Below are 20502 nucleotides of genomic sequence, written 5' to 3' on the forward strand. Positions count from 1 at the left end.
TGGGACACACCCACCACCGGAGGGTACGTACAGCCCTGTACTCACCATTAACTCCCTGAACCGCTAACCTTTGACCTCTCAGCGACACTACCTCTGGCCCTTTGTCTGGGGAGGCAGGGAGCCTAGTGGTTAGAGGCAGGGAGCCTAGTGGTTAGAGGCAGGGAGCCTAGTGGTTAGAGGCAGGGAGCCTAGTGGTTAGAGGCAGGTAGCCTAGTGGTTAGAGGCAGGTAGCCTAGTGGTTAGAGGCAGGGAGCCTAGTGGTTAGAGGCAGGGAGCCTAGTGGTTAGAGGCAGGTAGCCTAGTGGTTATAGGCAGGGAGCCTAGTGGTTAAAGGCAGGGTAGCCTAGTGGTTAGAGGCAGGGAGCCTAGTGGTTAGAGGCAGGGAGCCTAGTGGTTAAAGGCAGGGTAGCCTAGTGGTTAGAGGCAGGGAGCCTAGTGGTTAGAGGCAGGTAGCCTAGTGGTTAGAGGCAGGGAGCCTAGTGGTTAAAGGCAGGGTAGCCTAGTGGTTAGAGGCAGGGAGCCTAGTGGTTAGAGGCAGGGAGCCTAGTGGTTAGAGGCAGGGAGCCTAGTGGTTAGAGGCAGGGAGCCTAGTGGTTATAGGCAGGGAGCCTAGTGGTTAGAGGCAGGTAGCCTAGTGGTTAGAGGCAGGGAGCCTAGTGGTTAGAGGCAGGGAGCCTAGTGGTTAGAGGCAGGGAGCCTAGTGGTTATAGGCAGGGAGCCTAGTGGTTAGAGGCAGGGAGCCTAGTGGTTAGAGGCAGGGAGCCTAGTGGTTAGAGGCAGGTAGCCTAGTGGTTAGAGGCAGGTAGCCTAGTGGTTAGAGGCAGGTAGCCTAGCGCAGGTAGCCTAGTGGTTAAAGGCAGGGAGCCTAGTGGTTAGAGGCAGGTAGCCTAGTGGTTAGAGGCAAGTAGCCTAGTGGTTAAAGGTAGGGAGCCTAGTGGTTAGAGGCAGGTAGCCTAGTGGTTAGAGGCAGGTAGCCTAGTGGTTAGAGGCAGGTAGCCTAGTGGTTAAAGGCAGCATAGCCTAGTGGTTAGAGGCAGGTAGCCTAGTGGTTAGAGGCAGGTAGCCTAGTGGTTAGAGGCAGGTAGCCTAGTGCTTAGAGGCAGGTAGCATAGTGGTTAGAGGCAGGTTGCCTAGTGGTTAGAGACAGGTAGCCTAGTGGTTAGAGGCAGTTAGCCTAGTGGTTAAAGGCAGGGTAGCCTAGTGGTTAGAGGCAGGTAGCCTAGTGCTTAGAGGCAGGTAGCATAGTGGTTAGAGGCAGGTAGCCTAGTGGTTAGAGGCAGGTAGCCTAGTGGTTAGAGGCAGGTAGCCTAGTGGTTAGAGGCAGGTAGCCTAGTGGTTAGAGGCAGGTAGCCTAGTGGTTAGAGGCAGGTTGCCTAGTGGTTAGAGACAGGTTGCCTAGTGGTTAGAGACAGGTGTTGGACTAGTAACCCAAAGGTTGCAGGATCAAATCCCTGAGCTGACAAGGTACAAATCTGTCGTTCTGCCCCTGAACAGGCAGTTAACCCACTGTTCCCCTGAACAGGCAGTTAACCCACTGTTCCCCTGAACAGGCAGTTAACCCACTGTTCCCCTGAACAGGCAGTTAACCCACTGTTCCCCTGAACAGGCAGTTAACCCACTGTTCCCAGGCCGTCATTGAAAATAAGAATTTGTTCTTCACTCACTTGCCCAGTTAAATAAAGGAAAAATAAAATCTTGCAACTAACTGTCAAACAGCTCAGTGATTGTTTTAGTGATCGTTCTGCATTCCCTAAACACACACACACCCACACCGTATACAACGACAGCCCAGAAACACCACAACACCCACACCGTATACAACGACAGCCCAGAAACACCACAACACCCACACCGTATACAACGACAGCCCAGAAACACCACAACACCCACACCGTATACAACGACAGCCCAGAAACACTACAACACCCACACCGTATACAACGACAGCCCAGAAACACCACAACACCCACACCATATACAACGACAGCCCAGAAACACTACAACACCCACACCGTATACAACGACAGCCCAGAAACACTACAACACCCACACCGTGTACAACGACAGCCCAGAAACACTACAACACCCACACCGTAGACAACGACAGCCCAGAAACACCACAACACCCACACCGTATACAACGACAGCCCAGAAACACTACAACACCCACACCGTATACAACGACAGCCCAGAAACACTACAACACCCACACCGTATACAACGACAGCCCAGAAACACTACAACACCCACACCGTATACAACGACAGCCCAGAAACACTACAACACCCACACCGTATACAACGACAGCCCAGAAACACTACAACACCCACACCGTAGACAACGACAGCCCAGAAACACCACAACACCCACACCGTATACAACGACAGCCCAGAAACACTACAACACCCACACCGTATACAACGACAGCCCAGAAACACTACAACACCCACACCGTGTACAACGACAGCCCAGAAACACTACTACACCCACACCGTATACAACGACAGCCCAGAAACACTACAACACCCACGCCGTATACAACGACAGCCCAGAAACACTACAACACCCACGCCGTATACAACGACAGCCCAGAAACACTACAACACCCACACCGTACACAACGACAGCCCAGAAACACTACAACACCCACACCGTATACAACAACAGCCCAGAAACACTACAACACCCACACCGTACACAACGACAGCCCAGAAACACTACAACACCCACACCGTAGACAACGACAGCCCAGAAACACTACAACACCCACACCGTAGACAACGACAGCCCAGAAACACCACAACACCCACACCGTATACAACGACAGCCCAGAAACACTACAACACCCACACCGTACACAACGACAGCCCAGAAACACTACAACACCCACACCGTGTACAACGACAGCCCAGAAACACTACAACACCCACACCGTACACAACGACAGCCCAGAAACACACCCACACCCTGTACAACGACAGCCCAGAAACACTACAACACCCACACCGTATACAACGACAGCCCAGAAACACACCCACACCCACACCGTATACAACGACAGCCCAGAAACACCACAACACCCACACCGTATACAACGACAGCCCAGAAACACCACAACACCCACACCGTATACAACGACAGCCCAGAAACACTACAACACCCACACCGTGTACAACGACAGCCCAGAAACACTACAACACCCACACCGTATACAACGACAGCCCAGAAACACTACAACACCCACACCGTGTACAACGACAGCCCAGAAACACTACAACACCCACACCGTAGACAACGACAGCCCAGAAACACCACAACACCCACACCGTATACAACGACAGCCCAGAAACACTACAACACCCACACCGTATACAACGACAGCCCAGAAACACTACAACACCCACACCGTATACAACGACAGCCCAGAAACACTACAACACCCACACCGTATACAACGACAGCCCAGAAACACTACAACACCCACACCGTATACAACGACAGCCCAGAAACACTACAACACCCACACCGTGACAACGACAGCCCAGAAACACCACAACACCCACACCGTATACAACGACAGCCCAGAAACACTACAACACCCACACCGTATACAACGACAGCCCAGAAACACTACAACACCCACACCGTGTACAACGACAGCCCAGAAACACTACTACACCCACACCGTATACAACGACAGCCCAGAAACACTACAACACCCACGCCGTATACAACGACAGCCCAGAAACACTACAACACCCACGCCGTATACAACGACAGCCCAGAAACACTACAACTTTAAAGTTTTATTAGTGAAATATTGCTGTACATGCTCCTGATGATAGAGAGCCACAGGTAGAGCTGGATCACACACATAGAGCTGCTATTTGAACTTGACCTTGGCTAACGGCTGTTTGTGGCATTGGCAGGTCTAGAGGTGTTGCTGCCCCAGTGTGTGTGTGTGTGTGTGTGTGTGTGTGTGTGTGTGTGGCTCCCTTATTGGCTCCCATGTGGACGCAGCTCTAGCATAAATCGTAGATGTTTCCACAGGTAGAGCTGGATCACACACATAGAGCTGATATTTGAACTTGACTTTTGGCTAACGGCTGTTTGTGTTTGATAAAGAAGCTCTTTATAAATTAATTCATTAGCATATCTTCTATCATAAATCCCTTTTAAGCTTTTGAATGAAGTACAAAAGGGACAGAACACAGATTTGGGACAGGAAGTATAGAACACAGATTTGGGACAGGAAGTACAGAACACAGATTTGGGACAGGAAGTACAGAACACAGATTTGGGACAGGAAGGACAGAACACAGATTTGGGACAGGAAGTACAGAACACAGATTTGTTCTTGTTCCTGTGGACCGATATCAAAGCTGTTCTCTGTTTCTGGTTTCCCCTCTGACCTCAGACGTACCCTCAGTTCATCTAGTTCTACATGGAACATATCAGGGCTAACATGATCCCTCCGTGTCCAATGAAGAATAATCACAGCTGAGGATGTGGCTTAGCAGAGTGGGGGGAACCATCACTTTAGAATAATCACAGCTGAGGATGTGGCTTAGCAGAGTGGGGGGAACCATCACTTTAGAATAATCACAGCTGAGGATGTGGCTTAGCAGAGTGGGGGAACCATCACTTTAGAATAACCACAGCTGAGGATGTGGCTTAGCAGAGTGGGGGGAACCATCACTTTAGAATAATCACAGCTGAGGATGTGGCTTAGCAGAGTGGGGGGGGGGAATGATCACTTTAGAATAATCACAGCTGAGGATGTGGCTTGGCAGAGTGGGGGGGGAACCATCACTTTAGAATAACCACAGCTGAGGATGTGGCTTAGCAGAGTGGGGGGGGAACCATCACTTTAGAATAACCACAGCTGAGGATGTGGCTTGGCAGAGTGGGGGGGAACCATCACTTTAGAATAATCACAGCTGAGGATGTGGCTTAGCAGAGTGGGGGGGGTTCACTTTAGAATAATCACAGCTGAGGATGTGGCTTAGCAGAGTGGGGGGGGGGGGGGGGGGAACCATCACTTTAGAATAACCACAGCTGAGGATGTGGCTTGGCAGAGTGGGGGGAACCATCACTTTAGAATAATTACAGCTGAGGATGTGGCTTAGCAGAGTGGGGGGGGAACCATCACTTTAGAATAATCACAGCTGAGGATGTGGCTTAGCAGAGTGGGGGGGGGGGGGGGGGGAACATCACTTTAGAATAACCACAGCTGAGGATGTGGCTTAGCAGAGTGGGGGGAACCATCACTTTAGAATAACCACAGCTGAGGATGTGGCTTAGCAGAGTGGGGGGAACCATCACTTTAGAATAACCACAGCTGAGGATGTGGCTTAGCAGAGTGGGGGGGGAAATGATCACTTTAGGCAGTATTGAAATCTTGAAAAAGATTCAAGTGTAAATGTAAGCAAGGCGTCCTTACAGAATTCCCTTTGAGCTCTGGTCAAATAGGTCCAGTGGTAGAATAGTGTATTGATCCCCGGGGGGGGGGGGGGGGTATTGGTTTTTCTTGAAGAATCACATTTACACAAAAAAACATATTCCGCAAGGAGTGGAACAGAAAAACTCCTCACATGACCTAAAGGATGCATGTTCCTGGTTCATAACTAGTGTGTTAATAGATACGTGTTCCTGGTTCATAACTAGTGTGTTAATAGATGCGTGTTCCTGGTTCATAACTAGTGTGCTAATAGATACGTGTTCCTGGTTCATAACTAGTGTGCTAATAGATACGTGTTCCTGGTTCATAACTAGTGTGTTAATAGATGCGTGTTCCTGGTTCATAACTAGTGTGTTAATAGATACGTGTTCCTGGTTCATAACTAGTGTGTTAATAGATACGTGTTCCTGGTTCATAACTAGTGTGCTAATAGATACCTGTTCCTGGTTCATAACTAGTGTGCTAATAGATACGTGTTCCTGGTTCATAACTAGTGTGTTAATAGATACGTGTTCCTGGTTCATAACTAGTGTGTTAATAGATACGTGTTCCTGGTTCATAACTAGTGTGCTAATAGATACGTGTTCCTGGTTCATAACTAGTGTGTTAATAGATACGTGTTCCTGGTTCATAACTAGTGTGTTAATAGATACGTGTTCCTGGTTCATAACTAGTGTGCTAATAGATACGTGTTCCTGGTTCATAACTAGTGTGTTAATAGATACGTGTTCCTGGTTCATAACTAGTGTGTTAATAGATACGTGTTCCTGGTTCATAACTAGTGTGTTAATAGATACGTGTTCCTGGTTCATAACTAGTGTGCTAATAGATACGTGTTCCTGGTTCATAACTAGTGTGTTAATAGATACGTGTTCCTGGTTCATAACTAGTGTGTTAATAGATACGTGTTCCTGGTTCATAACTAGTGTGTTAATAGATACGTGTTCCTGGTTCATAACTAGTGTGTTAATAGATACGTGTTCCTGGTTCATAACTAGTGTGTTAATAGATACGTGTTCCTGGTTCATAACTAGTGTGTTAATAGATACATGGGGGGGTTCTCCTCTATTTCTCAAAGATGAACTGGAAGCACAAGCATTTCGCTCCACTCGCATTAACATCTGCTAACCATGTGTATGTGACAAATAAAATTTGATTTGATTTGATGATCATCAACGAGGTACAAAGATTCACCAGAATTGCTCATCGGTTAACCGTCATCAGAAAAGGGTGTCAAAGGGAACCAAATTGGTGTCTTGGTGTTCTTGATATATTGTTGAAGTACCTCTCTTCCTTGACGTTCGACAGAGCTTCTACACTGCCCACTGGTCTAATCACTGACAGCAGGTGAGGCACAGGGCAGGGCTGCCTCCTTATACCCCTTTAGTTCTCAAACCAACCCAACCCTAACCCCACCAAACCCTAACCTGGGTGGCACAGGGCAGGGCTGCCTCCTTATACCCCTTTAGTTCTCAAACCAACCCAACCCTAACCCCACCAAACCCTAACCTGGGTGGCACAGGGCAGGGCTGCCTCCTTATACCCCTTTAGTTCTCAAACCAACCCAACCCTAACCCCACCAAACCCTAACCTGGGTGGCACAGGGCAGGGCTGCCTCCTTATACCCCTTTAGTTCTCAAACCAACCCAACCCTAACCCCACCTAACCCTAATCTGGGTGGCACAGGGCAAGGATGTATCCTCGCACCGCTACTGTTCCCAACCCAAACCCAATCCTCTCACTGAGACCTCCCAGTCTCCCACTTAAACCAGGCAAGCCACCATGTCTCTCTCCTAACCTCAACACTACACACACTCACCTGTACCCCAACACCTGACCCCACCTTCACTTGAATGGCACAAGGCATGGCTGTTCCCTCACAACACTAACGTTCTCAACCCAAACCAACCCTAACCCCCTTCTGGTCGCTCCACTTAGCCTCAACAAACTGTCTCGGAAACACACCTCTCAGCTGGATCTCCCTCGATCCAGCATGGCACATCCATCTCCTTGTGTCCACATCCATCTCCTTGTGTCCACATCCACCTCCCTGTGTCCACATCCATCTCCCTGTGTCCACATCCATCTCCCTGTGTCCACATCCATCTCCTTGTGTCCACATCCACCTCCTTGTGTCCACATCCATCTCCCTGTGTCCACATCCATCTCCTTGTGTCCACATCCACCTCCTTGTGTCCACATCCATCTCCTTGTGTCCACATCCACCTCCTTGTGTCCACATCCACCTCCTTGTGTCCACATCCACCTCCTTGTGTCCACATCCACCTCCTTGTGTCCACATCCATCTCCTTGTGTCCACATCCATCTCCCTGTGTCCACATCCATCTCCTTGTGTCCACATCCATCTCCGTGTCCACATCCATCTCCCTGTGTCCACATCCATCTCCCTGTGTCCACATCCACCTCCCTGTGTCCACATCCACCTCCCTGTGTCCACATCCATCTCCTTGTGTCCACATCCATCTCCTTGTGTCCACATCCACCTCCTTGTGTCCACATCCATCTCCCTGTGTCCACATCCATCTCCTTGTGTCCACATCCATCTCCCTGTGTCCACATCCATCTCCTTGTGTCAACATCCACCTCCTTGTGTCCACATCCATCTCCCTGTGTCCACATCCATCTCCTTGTGTCCACATCCATCTCCCTGTGTCCACATCCATCTCCTTGTGTCCACATCCATCTCCTTGTGTCCACATCCATCTCCCTGTGTCCACATCCATCTCCCTGTGTCCACATCCATCTCCCTGTGTCCACATCCACCTCCCTGTGTCCACATCCACCTCCCTGTGTCCACATCCACCTCCCTGTGTCCACATCCATCTCCTTGTGTCCACATCCATCTCCTTGTGTCCACATCCATCTCCTTGTGTCCACATCCACCTCCTTGTGTCCACATCCACCTCCTTGTGTCCACATCCATCTCCTTGTGTCCACATCCATCTGTCTGGGCGGTGTCTATATCTCAGCCCTCTCCTACCTACCTACCTACCTACCTACCAACCTACCTACCTACCAACCTACCTACCTAGCTACTTACCTACCTACCTACCTACTTACCTACCTACCTACCTACCTAGCTACTTACCTACCTACCTAATTACCTACCTACCTAGCTACTTACCTACATAATTACCTACCTACCTAGCTCCTTACCTAGCTACCTACCTACCTAGCTAGCTACCTACCTACCTACCTACCTACCTACCACCTACCTACCTACCTACCTATCCTACCTACCTACTTCCCGATCCCACCTACCTACTTCCCGATCCTATCCTACCTACTTCCCGATCCTATCCTACCTACTTCCCTATCCTTCCTTCCTACCTACCTACCTACCTACCTACCTACCTACCTACCTACCCACCCACCTACCTACTTCCCTATCCTTCTTACCTACCTACCTACCTACTTCCCTGTCCCACCTACCTACTTCCCTATCCCACCTACCTACTTCCCAATCTTATCCTACCTACTTCCCTATCCTTCCTACCTACCCACCTACCTACCTACCTACTTCCCTATCCCACCTACCTACTTCCCTATCCTACCTACCTACTTCCCTATCCTATCCTACCTTCTTCCCTATCCTTCCTACCTACCCACCTGCCTACCTACCTACCTACTTCCCTATCCCACCTACTTCCCTATCCTACCTACCTACTTCCCTATCCTATCCTACCTTCTTCCCTATCCTTCCTACCTACCCACCTGCCTACCTACCTACCTACTTCCCTATCCCACCTACTTCCCTATCCTACCTACCTACTTCCCTATCCTATCCTACCTTCTTCCCTATCCTTCCTACCTACCCACCTGCCTACCTACCTACCTACTTCCCTATCCCACCTACCTACTTCCCTATCCCACCTACCTACTTCCCTATCCTACCTACCTACTTCCCTATCCCACCTACCTACTTCCCAATCCTATTCTACCTTCTTCCCTATCCTTCCTACCTACCTACCCACCTGCCTACCTACCTACCTACTTCCGTATCCCACCTACCTACTGCCCTATCCCACCTACCTACTTCCCTATCCTACCTACTTCCCTATCCTACCTACCTACTTCCCTATCCTACCTACCTACTTCCCTATCCTTCCTACCTACCCACCTACTTCCCAATCCTAACCTACCTACTTCCCCATATTACCTACTTCCCTATCCTACCTACTTCCCTATCCTACCTGCCTAGCTACCTACTTACTGTTCCACTCTCTCTGCCTGCACAGCCCATTGACACCCTTCCCACACGTTGTGGTCACCAGCCCTCATCAGTGTGGTCGCCTGCCCTGACTGTTCACTGATTGGCTGACTGGGGGTATTAACCTCTGACCTCTCCCCCCTCTAGGTTCACTGTGGGTCATGACGGGACCGAGCCGGACCAGGAAGAGAACTTCTGGTCTCAGGCCCTGGAAGATCTGGAGACCTGTGGCCAGTCTGGCATCCTGAGGGAACTGGAGGTAAACAAGGAGCCAAAATGGCCGAATACATGTACAGTTTCATTCATCACAGTGCAATACTAACCGAGCCGGACCAGGAAGTAAACTTCTGGTCTCAGGCCCTGGAAGATCGGGAGACCTGCTGCCAGTCTGGCATCCACAGTTTCATTCATCACAGTAGATTTAAAATGTCTGAGGTCATGAACAGTTTCATTCATCACAGTACAATACAAACACAACGCTGACAAACCTACGTATCTTCTAGACCAGTGGCTTTACTTATGCAGTAACATATTAGTGAAGAAAAGCTCTCAACTCTCACCTTTCACCTCTTCTGTCCCCATCCCTTCCACTTCCTGTTTTGGAGTTGTTGTTTTTTTTCAATCGCATGATGTCACTTCCTGTGGATGTGTGTAACCGCTCCTTCTCTTTCCAGGACGAGCCAGACAGGCTTCTGAATAAGAGAAACTTGGTACACCCTTTTCCTTTTTGGGGCTTCCTCTCTGCTTGTAGCTGACACTCTGGTGCTGTCCCTGTACTGCTGACCTCTCTCTCTCTCTCTCTCTCTCTCTCTCTCTCTCTCTCTCTCTCTCTCTCTCACACTCTCTGTCTCTCTCTCTGTCTCTCTCTCTCTGTCTCTCTCTCTTTCTCTCTCTCTCTCACACACACACTATCACTCTCGTTCTCTCTCTCTCTCTCCTACTCTCATGCTAGTGGGCTGCGGGGGGTGCTCTGTAGCCTCTGATGATCACCAGTGCAGCTTGTCTCAGATCCTGGGGGTCCATTCAAACCCTAACTCTATGGTCGGACATCCATAGAGGACCATCTACCCTGGTTATAGATTCAAACCCATCTTCCCTGGTTATAGATTCAAACCCATCTACCCTGGCTATAGATTCAAACCCATCTACCCTGGCTACAGATTCAAACCCATCTACCCTGGCTATAGATTCAAACCCATCTACCCTGGCTATAAATTCAAACCCATCTATCCTGGTTATAGATTCAAACCCATCTATCCTGGCTATAGATTCAAACCCATCTACCCTGGCTATAGATTCAAACCCATCTACCCTGGCTATAGATTCAAACCCATCTATCCTGGTTATAGATTCAAACCCATCTACCCTGGCTATAGATTCAAACCCATCTTCCCTGGTTATAGATTCAAATCCATCTACCCTGGCTATAGATTCAAACCCATCTACCCTGGCTATAGATTCAAACCCATCTATCCTGGTTATAGATTCAAACCCATCTACCCTGGCTACAGATTCAAACCCATCTACCCTGGCTATAGATTCAAACCCATCTACCCTGGCTATAGATTCAAACCCATCTACCCTGGCTATAGATTCAAACCCATCTATCCTGGTTATAGATTTAAACCCTACCTCTATGGTCAGACATCCATAGAGGACCAACTACCCTGGTTATAGATTCAAAACCATCTACCCTGGTTATAGATTTAAACCCTAACTCTATGGTCGGACATCCATAGAGGTCCATCTACCCTGGTTATAGATAAAAACCCATCTACCCTGGCTATAGATTCAAACCCATCTACCCTGGTTATAGATAAAAACCCATCTACCCTGGTTATAGATAAAAACCCATCTACCCTGGCTATAGATTCAAAACCATCTACCCTGGTTATAGATTTAAACCCTAACTCTATGGTCGGACATCCATAGAGGTCCATCTACCCTGGTTATAGATTTAAACCCATCTACCCTGGTTATAGATTTAAACCCATCTACCCTGGTTATAGATTTAAACCAATCTACCCTGGTTATAGATTTAAACCCATCTACCCTGGTTATAGATTTAAACCGATCTACCCTGGTTATAGATTTAAACCCATCTACCCTGGTTATAGATTTAAACCCATCTACCCTGGTTATAGATTTAAACCGATCTACCCTGGTTATAGATTTAAACCCATCTACCCTGGCTATACATTCAAACCCATCTACCCTGGCTATAGATTTAAACCCATCTACCCTGGTTATAGATTTAAACCCATCTACCCTGGTTATAGATTTAAACCCATCTACCCTGGTTATAGATTTAAACCCATCTACCCTGGTTATAGATTTAAACCCATCTACCCTGGTTATAGATTTAAACCCATCTATCCTGGTTATAGATTTAAACCCATCTACCCTGGCTATACATTCAAACCCATCTACCCTGGCTATAGATTTAAACCCATCTACCCTGGTTATAGATTTAAACCCATCTACCCTGGTTATAGATTTAAACCCATCTATCCTGGTTATAGATTTAAACCCATCTACCCTGGCTATAGAACCACGGCCAACCACAGGCTGAACACTCCCTGTTCTGTCCTCAAGTCAAGCCTAGACACGAAGGGCAATCTAACTACAAATATATCCCTGTGTATTTAAGGCACGAAACTAGGAAACATTGTTAATTTTTACGTAGAGGCAATCGTACGCATTTTTTTCCTTTGTAAAACAAATTTATCAAGGTTGAAATATTGCATCGTTGATTGTGAGTCAGACGAGCCAGCGAAACCTCAATACGGCACCATATGTTGTCATTGACGAAGGTGAGGTCATTACTCATTTAGACGTTGTTTGGCATATTTAAACTCATTGGATATGTCCCTAATGGCACCCTAATCCCTATATTATACACTACATGGGCCCTATTCCCTATATTATACACTACATGGGCCCTAGTCCCTATATTATACACTACATAGCACCCTATTCCCTATATTATACACTACATGGGCCCTAATCCCTATATTATACACTACATGGGCCCTATTCCCTATATTATACACTACATGGGCCCTAATCCCTATATTATACACTACATAGCACCCTATTCCCTATATTATACACTACATAGCACCCTATTCCCTATATTATACACTATATAGCACCCTATTCCCTATATTATACACTACATAGCAGCCTATTCCCTATATTATACACTACATTGGGCCCTATTCCCTATTATACACTAAATGGGCCCTATTCCCTATATTATACACTACATGGGCCCTATTCCCTATATTATACACTACATGGGCCCTATTCCCTATATTATACACTACATGGGTCCTATTCCCTATATTATACACTACATAGCACCCTATTTCCTATATTATACACTACATAGCACCCTATTCCCTATATTATACACTACATGGCAGCCTATTCCCTATATTATACACTACATTGGGCCCTATTCCCTATATTATACACTACATGGGCCCTATTCCCTATATTATACACTACATAGCACCCTAATCCCTATATTATACACTACATAGCACCCTATTCCCTATATTATACACTACATAGCACCCTATTCCCTATATTATACACTACATAGCACCCTATTCCCTATATTATACACTACATAGCACCCTATTCCCTATATTATACACTACATAGCAGCCTATTCCCTATATTATACACTACATAGCACCCTATTCCCTATATTATACACTACATAGCAGCCTATTCCCTATATTATACACTACATAGCAGCCTAATCCCTATATTATACACTACATAGCACCCTAATCCCTATATTATACACTACATAGCACCCTTTTCCCTATATTATACACTACATCATAGCACCCTATTCCCTATATTATACACTACATGGGCCCTAGTCCCTATATTATACACTACATAGCAGCCTATTCCCTATATTATACACTACATGGGCCCTATTCCCTATATTATACACTACATAGCACCCTATTCCCTATATTATACACTACATGGACCCTATTCCCTATATTATACACTACATGGGCCCTATTCCCTATAGTATACACTACATAGCACCCTATTCCCTATATTATACACTACATAATATATCCCATTTAATAATATATCCCATTTAGCAGACGCTTTTGTCCAAAGCGACTTACAAGTCGGCTGGGGCCACTACTTTTACATATGGGTGGCCCCAGTGGGAATCGAACCCACGACGCTTGGCGTTGCAAGCGCCATGCTCTACCGACTGAGCCACACAGGACTCTCACATAGCACCCTATTCCCTATATTATACACTACATGGACCCTATTCCCTATATTATACACTACATGGGCCCTATTCCCTATATTATACACTACATAGCACCCTATTCCCTATATTATACACTACATGGACCCTATTCCCTATATTATACACTACATGGGCCCTAGTCCCTATATTATACACTACATGGGCCCTATTCCCTATATTATACACTACATGGGCCCTATTCCCTATAGTATACACTACATGGGCCCTATTCCCTATATTATACACTACATGGGCCCTATTCCCTATATTATACACTATATAGCACCCTATTCCTTATATTATACACTACATGGGCCCTATTCCCTATAGTATACACTACATGGGCCCTATTCCCTATATTATACACTACATGGGCCCTATTCCCTATAGTATACACTACATGGGCCCTATTCCCTATATTATACACTACATGGGCCCTATTCCCTATATTATACACTACATGGGCCCTATTCCCTATATTATACACTACATGGGCCCTATTCCCTATATTATACACTACATGGGCCCTAATCCCTATATTATACACTACATGGGCCCTATTCCCTATATTATACACTACATGGGCCCTATTCCCTATATTATACACTACATTGGGCCCTATTCCCTATATTATACACTACATGGGCCCTGTACTATGAAGGGAATAGTGGGCCATTTGGGATGCATCCGTAGTGCTGCCTGGAGGTGTGTTGACGCTCAGCAATACATTGTAAATGAACCCTGAAATTAAGTGCCAATGCAGGAAGTAAGTGACACCGTGTGAATCACAGAGGTTAGTTTGGAATGAAGAGAAATAATTATCCTTTCGGGTTCGGAGACATTAAATCAAGGAGGCTTGACTGAATTAAATGCCACCTCAACTTGGATTGAACATACCCTGCGGCTCCTCATTGGCTTTAAATGAACATGTCTGTTAATTAATGTCAGTATTGAAGAGCATGTTGCATTTGTCAACATGAAAACTGGCAAATTGTATGTTGGAATGAATCACACATCTTCCATTTCGAGTCAAAGCGCTGTACCTTGTGTCTTGGTGCATGGAGACTGTGACAGTGTGTTGTTGGCCAAACTGGTTGGGTTTCTGCAGCACCTCTATGCTTCAGCTTGGGTGAAACAGTGTTCAGTTTCACTTGTTTGTCACAAACATGAGACTTCCACGTCTGGTGGTTGGAGTGACATCACTCATTCCTGTCCAATCAGTGGGAAGAGTGATGATGATGTGGCAATGGGCATGGCGGTGTGAGCAAAGCATGATGGGACGGTTGCCGCAAGGCGTCTTGGGTTTTGAAGTTTTTCTGTCTTTGTTTGTTTGTTTATTGGGTCATAATGATGATGATCCAACCATCTCCTCTGACAGGAACTGTCTATGTTATTATTCTACAATCAAACCATTTCTCTTTGACATACTGCTTGAACACATTCTACACCTGGAGCAATTCTCATGTCCACGAGCGTACCTTGTACTTCATATCTCACTTTGGAAGTTCATCACCATAACCCCCTTTTCTCCCTCTCTGGCCTCTCCCCCTCCTCTATCCTCTCATTTCCCCTCTCCTCCCCCTCCTTCATCTCCTCCGTCTCTCTTCTCCCTCCCTCCCTCCTCTCCATCTCCCCCCTCTCTTCTCCCCCCTCTCCCCTTCCTCTCTCCCTCCCCCTCTCCCCTTCCTCTCTCCCTCCCCATCTCCCCTTCCTCTCTCCCTCCCCCCTCTCTTTTTCTCTGGGTTCCCTCCCTCATCTCCTCCCCCGGTGTCCCCCCCCCTCCAGGCCACCATTATGTCAGGCAGTAGTCTGAGTCTGAACCATGACCCTGCTCCTCTGAGGAGCCACCTGGGTCGGCAGGCCAGCTTCCAGGAGCGCAGCGCAGCCCGGCCGCAGTGCAACCAGTCCTCGCGCTCCAACACCCTGCCCAGCGACGGGGGGCGCAAGGCCTTCGCCATGAGGAAGATGAAGCAGGAGATGAATGACGTCATGTCGCCCACCCCCGTGGAGCTGCACAAGGTAACGATGATAAACCACCACCAAGGCCCTCCGGAGCCCTCCAAAGCCCCCCGGGGCCCACCAAGGCCCTCCAGGGCCAGAGTACTGCTACTTTTCTTTACAACTGTTTAATTCATTTCATGGAACGTCAGAGGGGTTAAAAACCCTGTGAAGGTAAGAACGTGCTGACGCATCTTAAGTGTCTGCGTGTCTTCAACTTGAGCTTTTTGACAACTTCAGTTATGATGAAGCTCTGGTACTGGCATGTTAAGACTGTCAGCAGACACAGCCTGTCATCCAGTCTATCAATCACGTTATGACTGTCAGCGGACACAGCCAGTCATCCAGTCTATCAATCACGTTATGACTGTCAGCGGACACAGCCTGTCATCCAGTCTATCAATCACGTTATGACTGTCAGCGGACACAGCCTGTCATCCAGTCTATCAATCACGTTATGACTGTCAGCGGACACAGCCTGTCATCCAGTCTATCAATCACGTTATGACTGTCAGCAGACACAGCCTGTCATCCAGTCTATCAATCACGTTATGACTGTCAGCGGACACAGCCTGTCATCCAGTCTATCAATCACGTTATGACTGTCAGCGGACACAGCCTGTCATCCAGTCTATCAATCACGTTATGACTGTCAGCGGACACAGCCTGTCATCCAGTCTATCAATCACGTTATGACTGTCAGCGGACACAGCCTGTCATCCAGTCTATCAATCACGTTATGACTGTCAGCGGACACAGCCTGTCATCCAGTCTATCAATCACGTTAAGACTGTCAGCGGACACAGCCAGTCATCCAGTCTATCAATCACGTTAAGACTGTCAGCGGACACAGCCTGTCATCCAGTCTATCAATCACGTTATGACTGTCAGCACACAGCCAGTCATCCAGTCTATCAATCACGTTATGACTGTCAGCGGACACAGCCTGTCATCCAGTCTATCAATCACGTTATGACTGTCAGCGGACACAGCCTGTCATCCAGTCTATCAATCACGTTATGACTGTCAGCGGACACAGCCTGTCATCCAGTCTATCAATAAACTGCATTATTTACACCAGGTTAAATGATTAATTGATAGTTGAGGACATTAGTGATTGATTGGTTGAGGACATTATTGATTGATTGGTTGAGGACATTATTGATTGGTTGAGGACAATATTGATTGATTGGTTGAGAACATTATTGATTGATTGGTTGAGGACATTATTGATTGGTTGAGGACAATATTGATTGATTGGTTGAGAACATTATTGATTGATTGGTTGAGGACATTGTTGATTGATTGTGCAGGTGAGTCTGTTGAAGGAGTCGGACCTTGAAGACTTTGGCTTCAGTGTGTCGGATGGCCTCCTGGAGAAAGGTGTCTATGTCAACAACATCCGCCCAGGTGGACCTGCAGAGGTCGGGGGGCTGAAGTCCTACGACAGGCTGCTACAGGTACACACACACACACACACACTCACTCCGCCACATGGCCTCAAACTGCACCATTTTGCTTCTCTCCGTCGCCCACAAGCACTTTCAACAGTTAGATCATTTGACCCTTCCAAAAGTTTCTATTTCCTCCATGTAGCTAAAGACAGGAAGTAGAGCAGATCTACACAGTTCATAGAACGTCAAAGGATTTTTTGTCATTTTTTGGGGGCCCAAATTGATACATAACATTGGCCTAATTTCCTGCTGGTCTAAGTGAGGCTGACTTGGCAGAGAGAGTCGTGTTGATGGAGAGATGAATCCCTCTCCAGGGAAGCTGTCAATCTAGTGAACGTGTCATTAACATATGAAAAGAAAGGTTTTCTCATTATTCGCTGCTCAGAGAGAGAGACTGTCTTCCTTATCAGCTTCCCTCAGGTCACTGTTGTTGTTTTTTAAAAGCACAAACAAGGAACTCAACTACAATTTAGTCTTTTGACAGGTGAACTTCAACCCGGGACGTTATTCAACTTTTATTTTTTTCCCCAGTCGCTGACAATGTTGTTTTTAAAAGCACAAACACAAAGGTGCTCAAGGAAATGAACTACAGTTTATTCCGATAGCCAAGATGATACATTATTCAGCTTGTATGTTTACTGTGGTTGTAATTGACGGGTACATCAGCAAATATTAAATCAGCCGAACACAGGAGCAGAGAGAGAACGTAAGTGTTCTGACTTCCTGTTTGAAGAACAGGACTGGGTTTTACAAACGGTTCACCTGAAGGTTTAAACAGAGTAGATGTATTGATCTTGTCGGCTTCTAACTGAAATGAAAGGAAACCGCTCAGAGGCAAAGCCTGAAGTTACACTTTCAGTCTCAGGAAATACAAATATTACATATTTGTTTGTTTGTTTGGCTTTTAAACCAGATATAAACCAGCATTGTGGCAAACCTCTGCTCACCAGATGATGGTCAAACAGAGATGTGCCACGACGGACCTCCAGTCTGCTAGCTGGAAACTCCTAACTCAAATCACTTCCTTTTGTTGCCTCTTTAACATCCGAGTTGAAACATTCATTCAAAGGACCAATCAAAAGCTTTTTAAACCAAATCTATATAACTCTCTCTCTCTCTCTCTCTCTCTCGTCTTTTCGTTTCTCAGATCAACCACGTGAGGACCAGAGACTTCGACTGCTGTCTGGTGGTCCCTCTGATCGCCGAGTCAGGAAACAAACTGGACCTGGTGATCAGCAGGAACCCTGCTTCCTCCAGAACCGGGTCCCAGTCAGAACTGAACCAGCTACCCGCCGAGGAGCCCGTTATCAACTGGACCGAGCCGGGGGACAGCCTCTCTGGCCCTCCACCCAACCAGAACCACCATTCCTTGTCCAGGATGGCTGCTGGAATCGGGGTGACTGGGATCGGGGCGGCGCTGGCCGGGGCTGGGCTAGATGAGAGAGACCCCACTAAGACCTTATAGCAGACTGGAGGTCTGAAGGCCCAAGGCTCTCTCTTTCTGATCTGTCCCACTAAGACCTCTGTCTGTCTCACTAAGACCTTATATCAGAGTGGTAGTCTGAAGGCCCAAGGCTCTCTCTCTCTCTCTCTCCTTCCCCTGTGAGTTGCCCTCCCCCTGGTGCTACTGTAGAAAACCACTCTGATGAGACAGGAAGCCAATCTAAAATGGAGCCTTATTGCACGTGTAGGGCACTACTTCTGTCCAGAACCTCTTTTGCAGGCTAACCCCTCACAGCTCTGGCTAAAAGTAGTGCACTACCTAGGGAATAGGGTGCTATTAAGGACACAGATAGGCAGACAGTGTTCCTAGGTGGACGGTGGGGTCCTGGGCCTCTAAGTCAAAGCACACTGACAAAACTAAACTCCTTCCTCTGAGCCAGAGCATGAGCCACAATCACAAGAGGTTTCCTCCTCTACCTCCCTCACACCGGGGACTATCGAGTACGGTACGCACCACTACCCAAGGACTACAAAGATGGAGGTGAACTACAAAGATGGAGGGCAACGTCGACCACACTGACCTCTTGGAAAATACCCGAGACAAAAATAATAACAGCGATGAACTGAAACAATAGTGCCATCCGACCGATCCTCTCCTTCTTATTACTGCAGCTGGACAATAAAACAGTAACACACAGTTCTGTTGTTTAAAACAAAAAAAGACAAAAGAAAACACAATAACATTTGCTGAACCGTTTACATGTGATTCTGGCCTGGCCACTCTGTACGTGTGTGTTTGTGTTGCTGCACCACTGCTGTGTAGCGTTGTGACGGAAACAAGGCCAGAGTGATACAAACCCTCGATCTAGTTATTCTAGGGAGTCCTTCCTTCCCTCTCTCTCTCTCTTGGTCTCTCTCGTTCACACTTAGCTTCGCTCTGTCCTCCTTGTCCTCCTTCATCTGTCATAGCTGGGTCTACCTAGCTCTCTGTCCCTCCCCCTTGTGATTTCGAATGGTTTTTACAGAGAAAACATCAGTACCGCGTCTCACTTCTTCCCGATGATTTTTAAGTAGACTATTTGACTTGGGGAAGAAAAAATAAATAAATAAACATCTGGAAAATAGCACACTATTGTAAACGTTCGCCCCATTTATTTTCTGAAGCCTCTGTACTGTAGTCCTGCCTCTCGTAGACAAGACTGAGGAGGAGGAAGTTGAAATGGAACCAGGACAGTCAGTCATCCCCTTAGGCTTCATCACAATGCGTTTGGCAGATGAGACAAGACGTGCATGTCACCAAGCACACTGGTTGACCTAGAAGCATAATATATGAAACCCTTTAGAAAAGGATTTAAAAAAGCTTTGCTTTGGGGAGGAGAATGAAGAAGCAGCTTTATCTAGGCTACGCGCAATTAGAAACAAACAAACAACAAAATACAATCTGCAATTCCCAGAAACAAAATGGCGACTTCTCTGAATCCTAGAATACTGGATCGCCCATTTCCCTGAAGCACCTTATCATTCATTTGGACATAGATCTATTTTCATAAATAGATGCAGAAGAGATGTTTTTACTGTACGAGGAGGTGATATATGCAATGTGCTCCCTTACAGC

At 47.0% G+C, this 20502-nt stretch overlaps 1 protein-coding gene across 1 annotated transcript in view; it reads left to right on the forward strand.

Moving 5' to 3' along the window:
* Nucleotides 1-18925, forward strand: part of LOC135516574 (glutamate receptor-interacting protein 1-like) — a 92221-nt gene extending 73296 nt beyond the window's left edge. Inside the window, exons 9-15 of the mRNA XM_064940924.1 lie at nt 1-23; nt 6770-6808; nt 9840-9951; nt 10367-10402; nt 15778-16011; nt 17304-17450; nt 18592-18925. The exon at nt 1-23 is cut by the window's left edge and continues 134 nt beyond it. Of these exons, the coding sequence (XP_064796996.1) occupies nt 1-23; nt 6770-6808; nt 9840-9951; nt 10367-10402; nt 15778-16011; nt 17304-17450; nt 18592-18909 (909 nt within the window). The 3' untranslated portion in view covers nt 18910-18925. The remainder of the gene's footprint in view (nt 24-6769; nt 6809-9839; nt 9952-10366; nt 10403-15777; nt 16012-17303; nt 17451-18591) is intronic.
* The last annotated feature ends 1577 nt before the right edge of the window (nt 18926-20502 follow it).

The sequence above is a fragment of the Oncorhynchus masou genome, chromosome 27 (genome assembly GCF_036934945.1).
Source record: "Oncorhynchus masou masou isolate Uvic2021 chromosome 27, UVic_Omas_1.1, whole genome shotgun sequence".
NCBI lineage: Eukaryota > Metazoa > Chordata > Actinopteri > Salmoniformes > Salmonidae > Oncorhynchus > Oncorhynchus masou.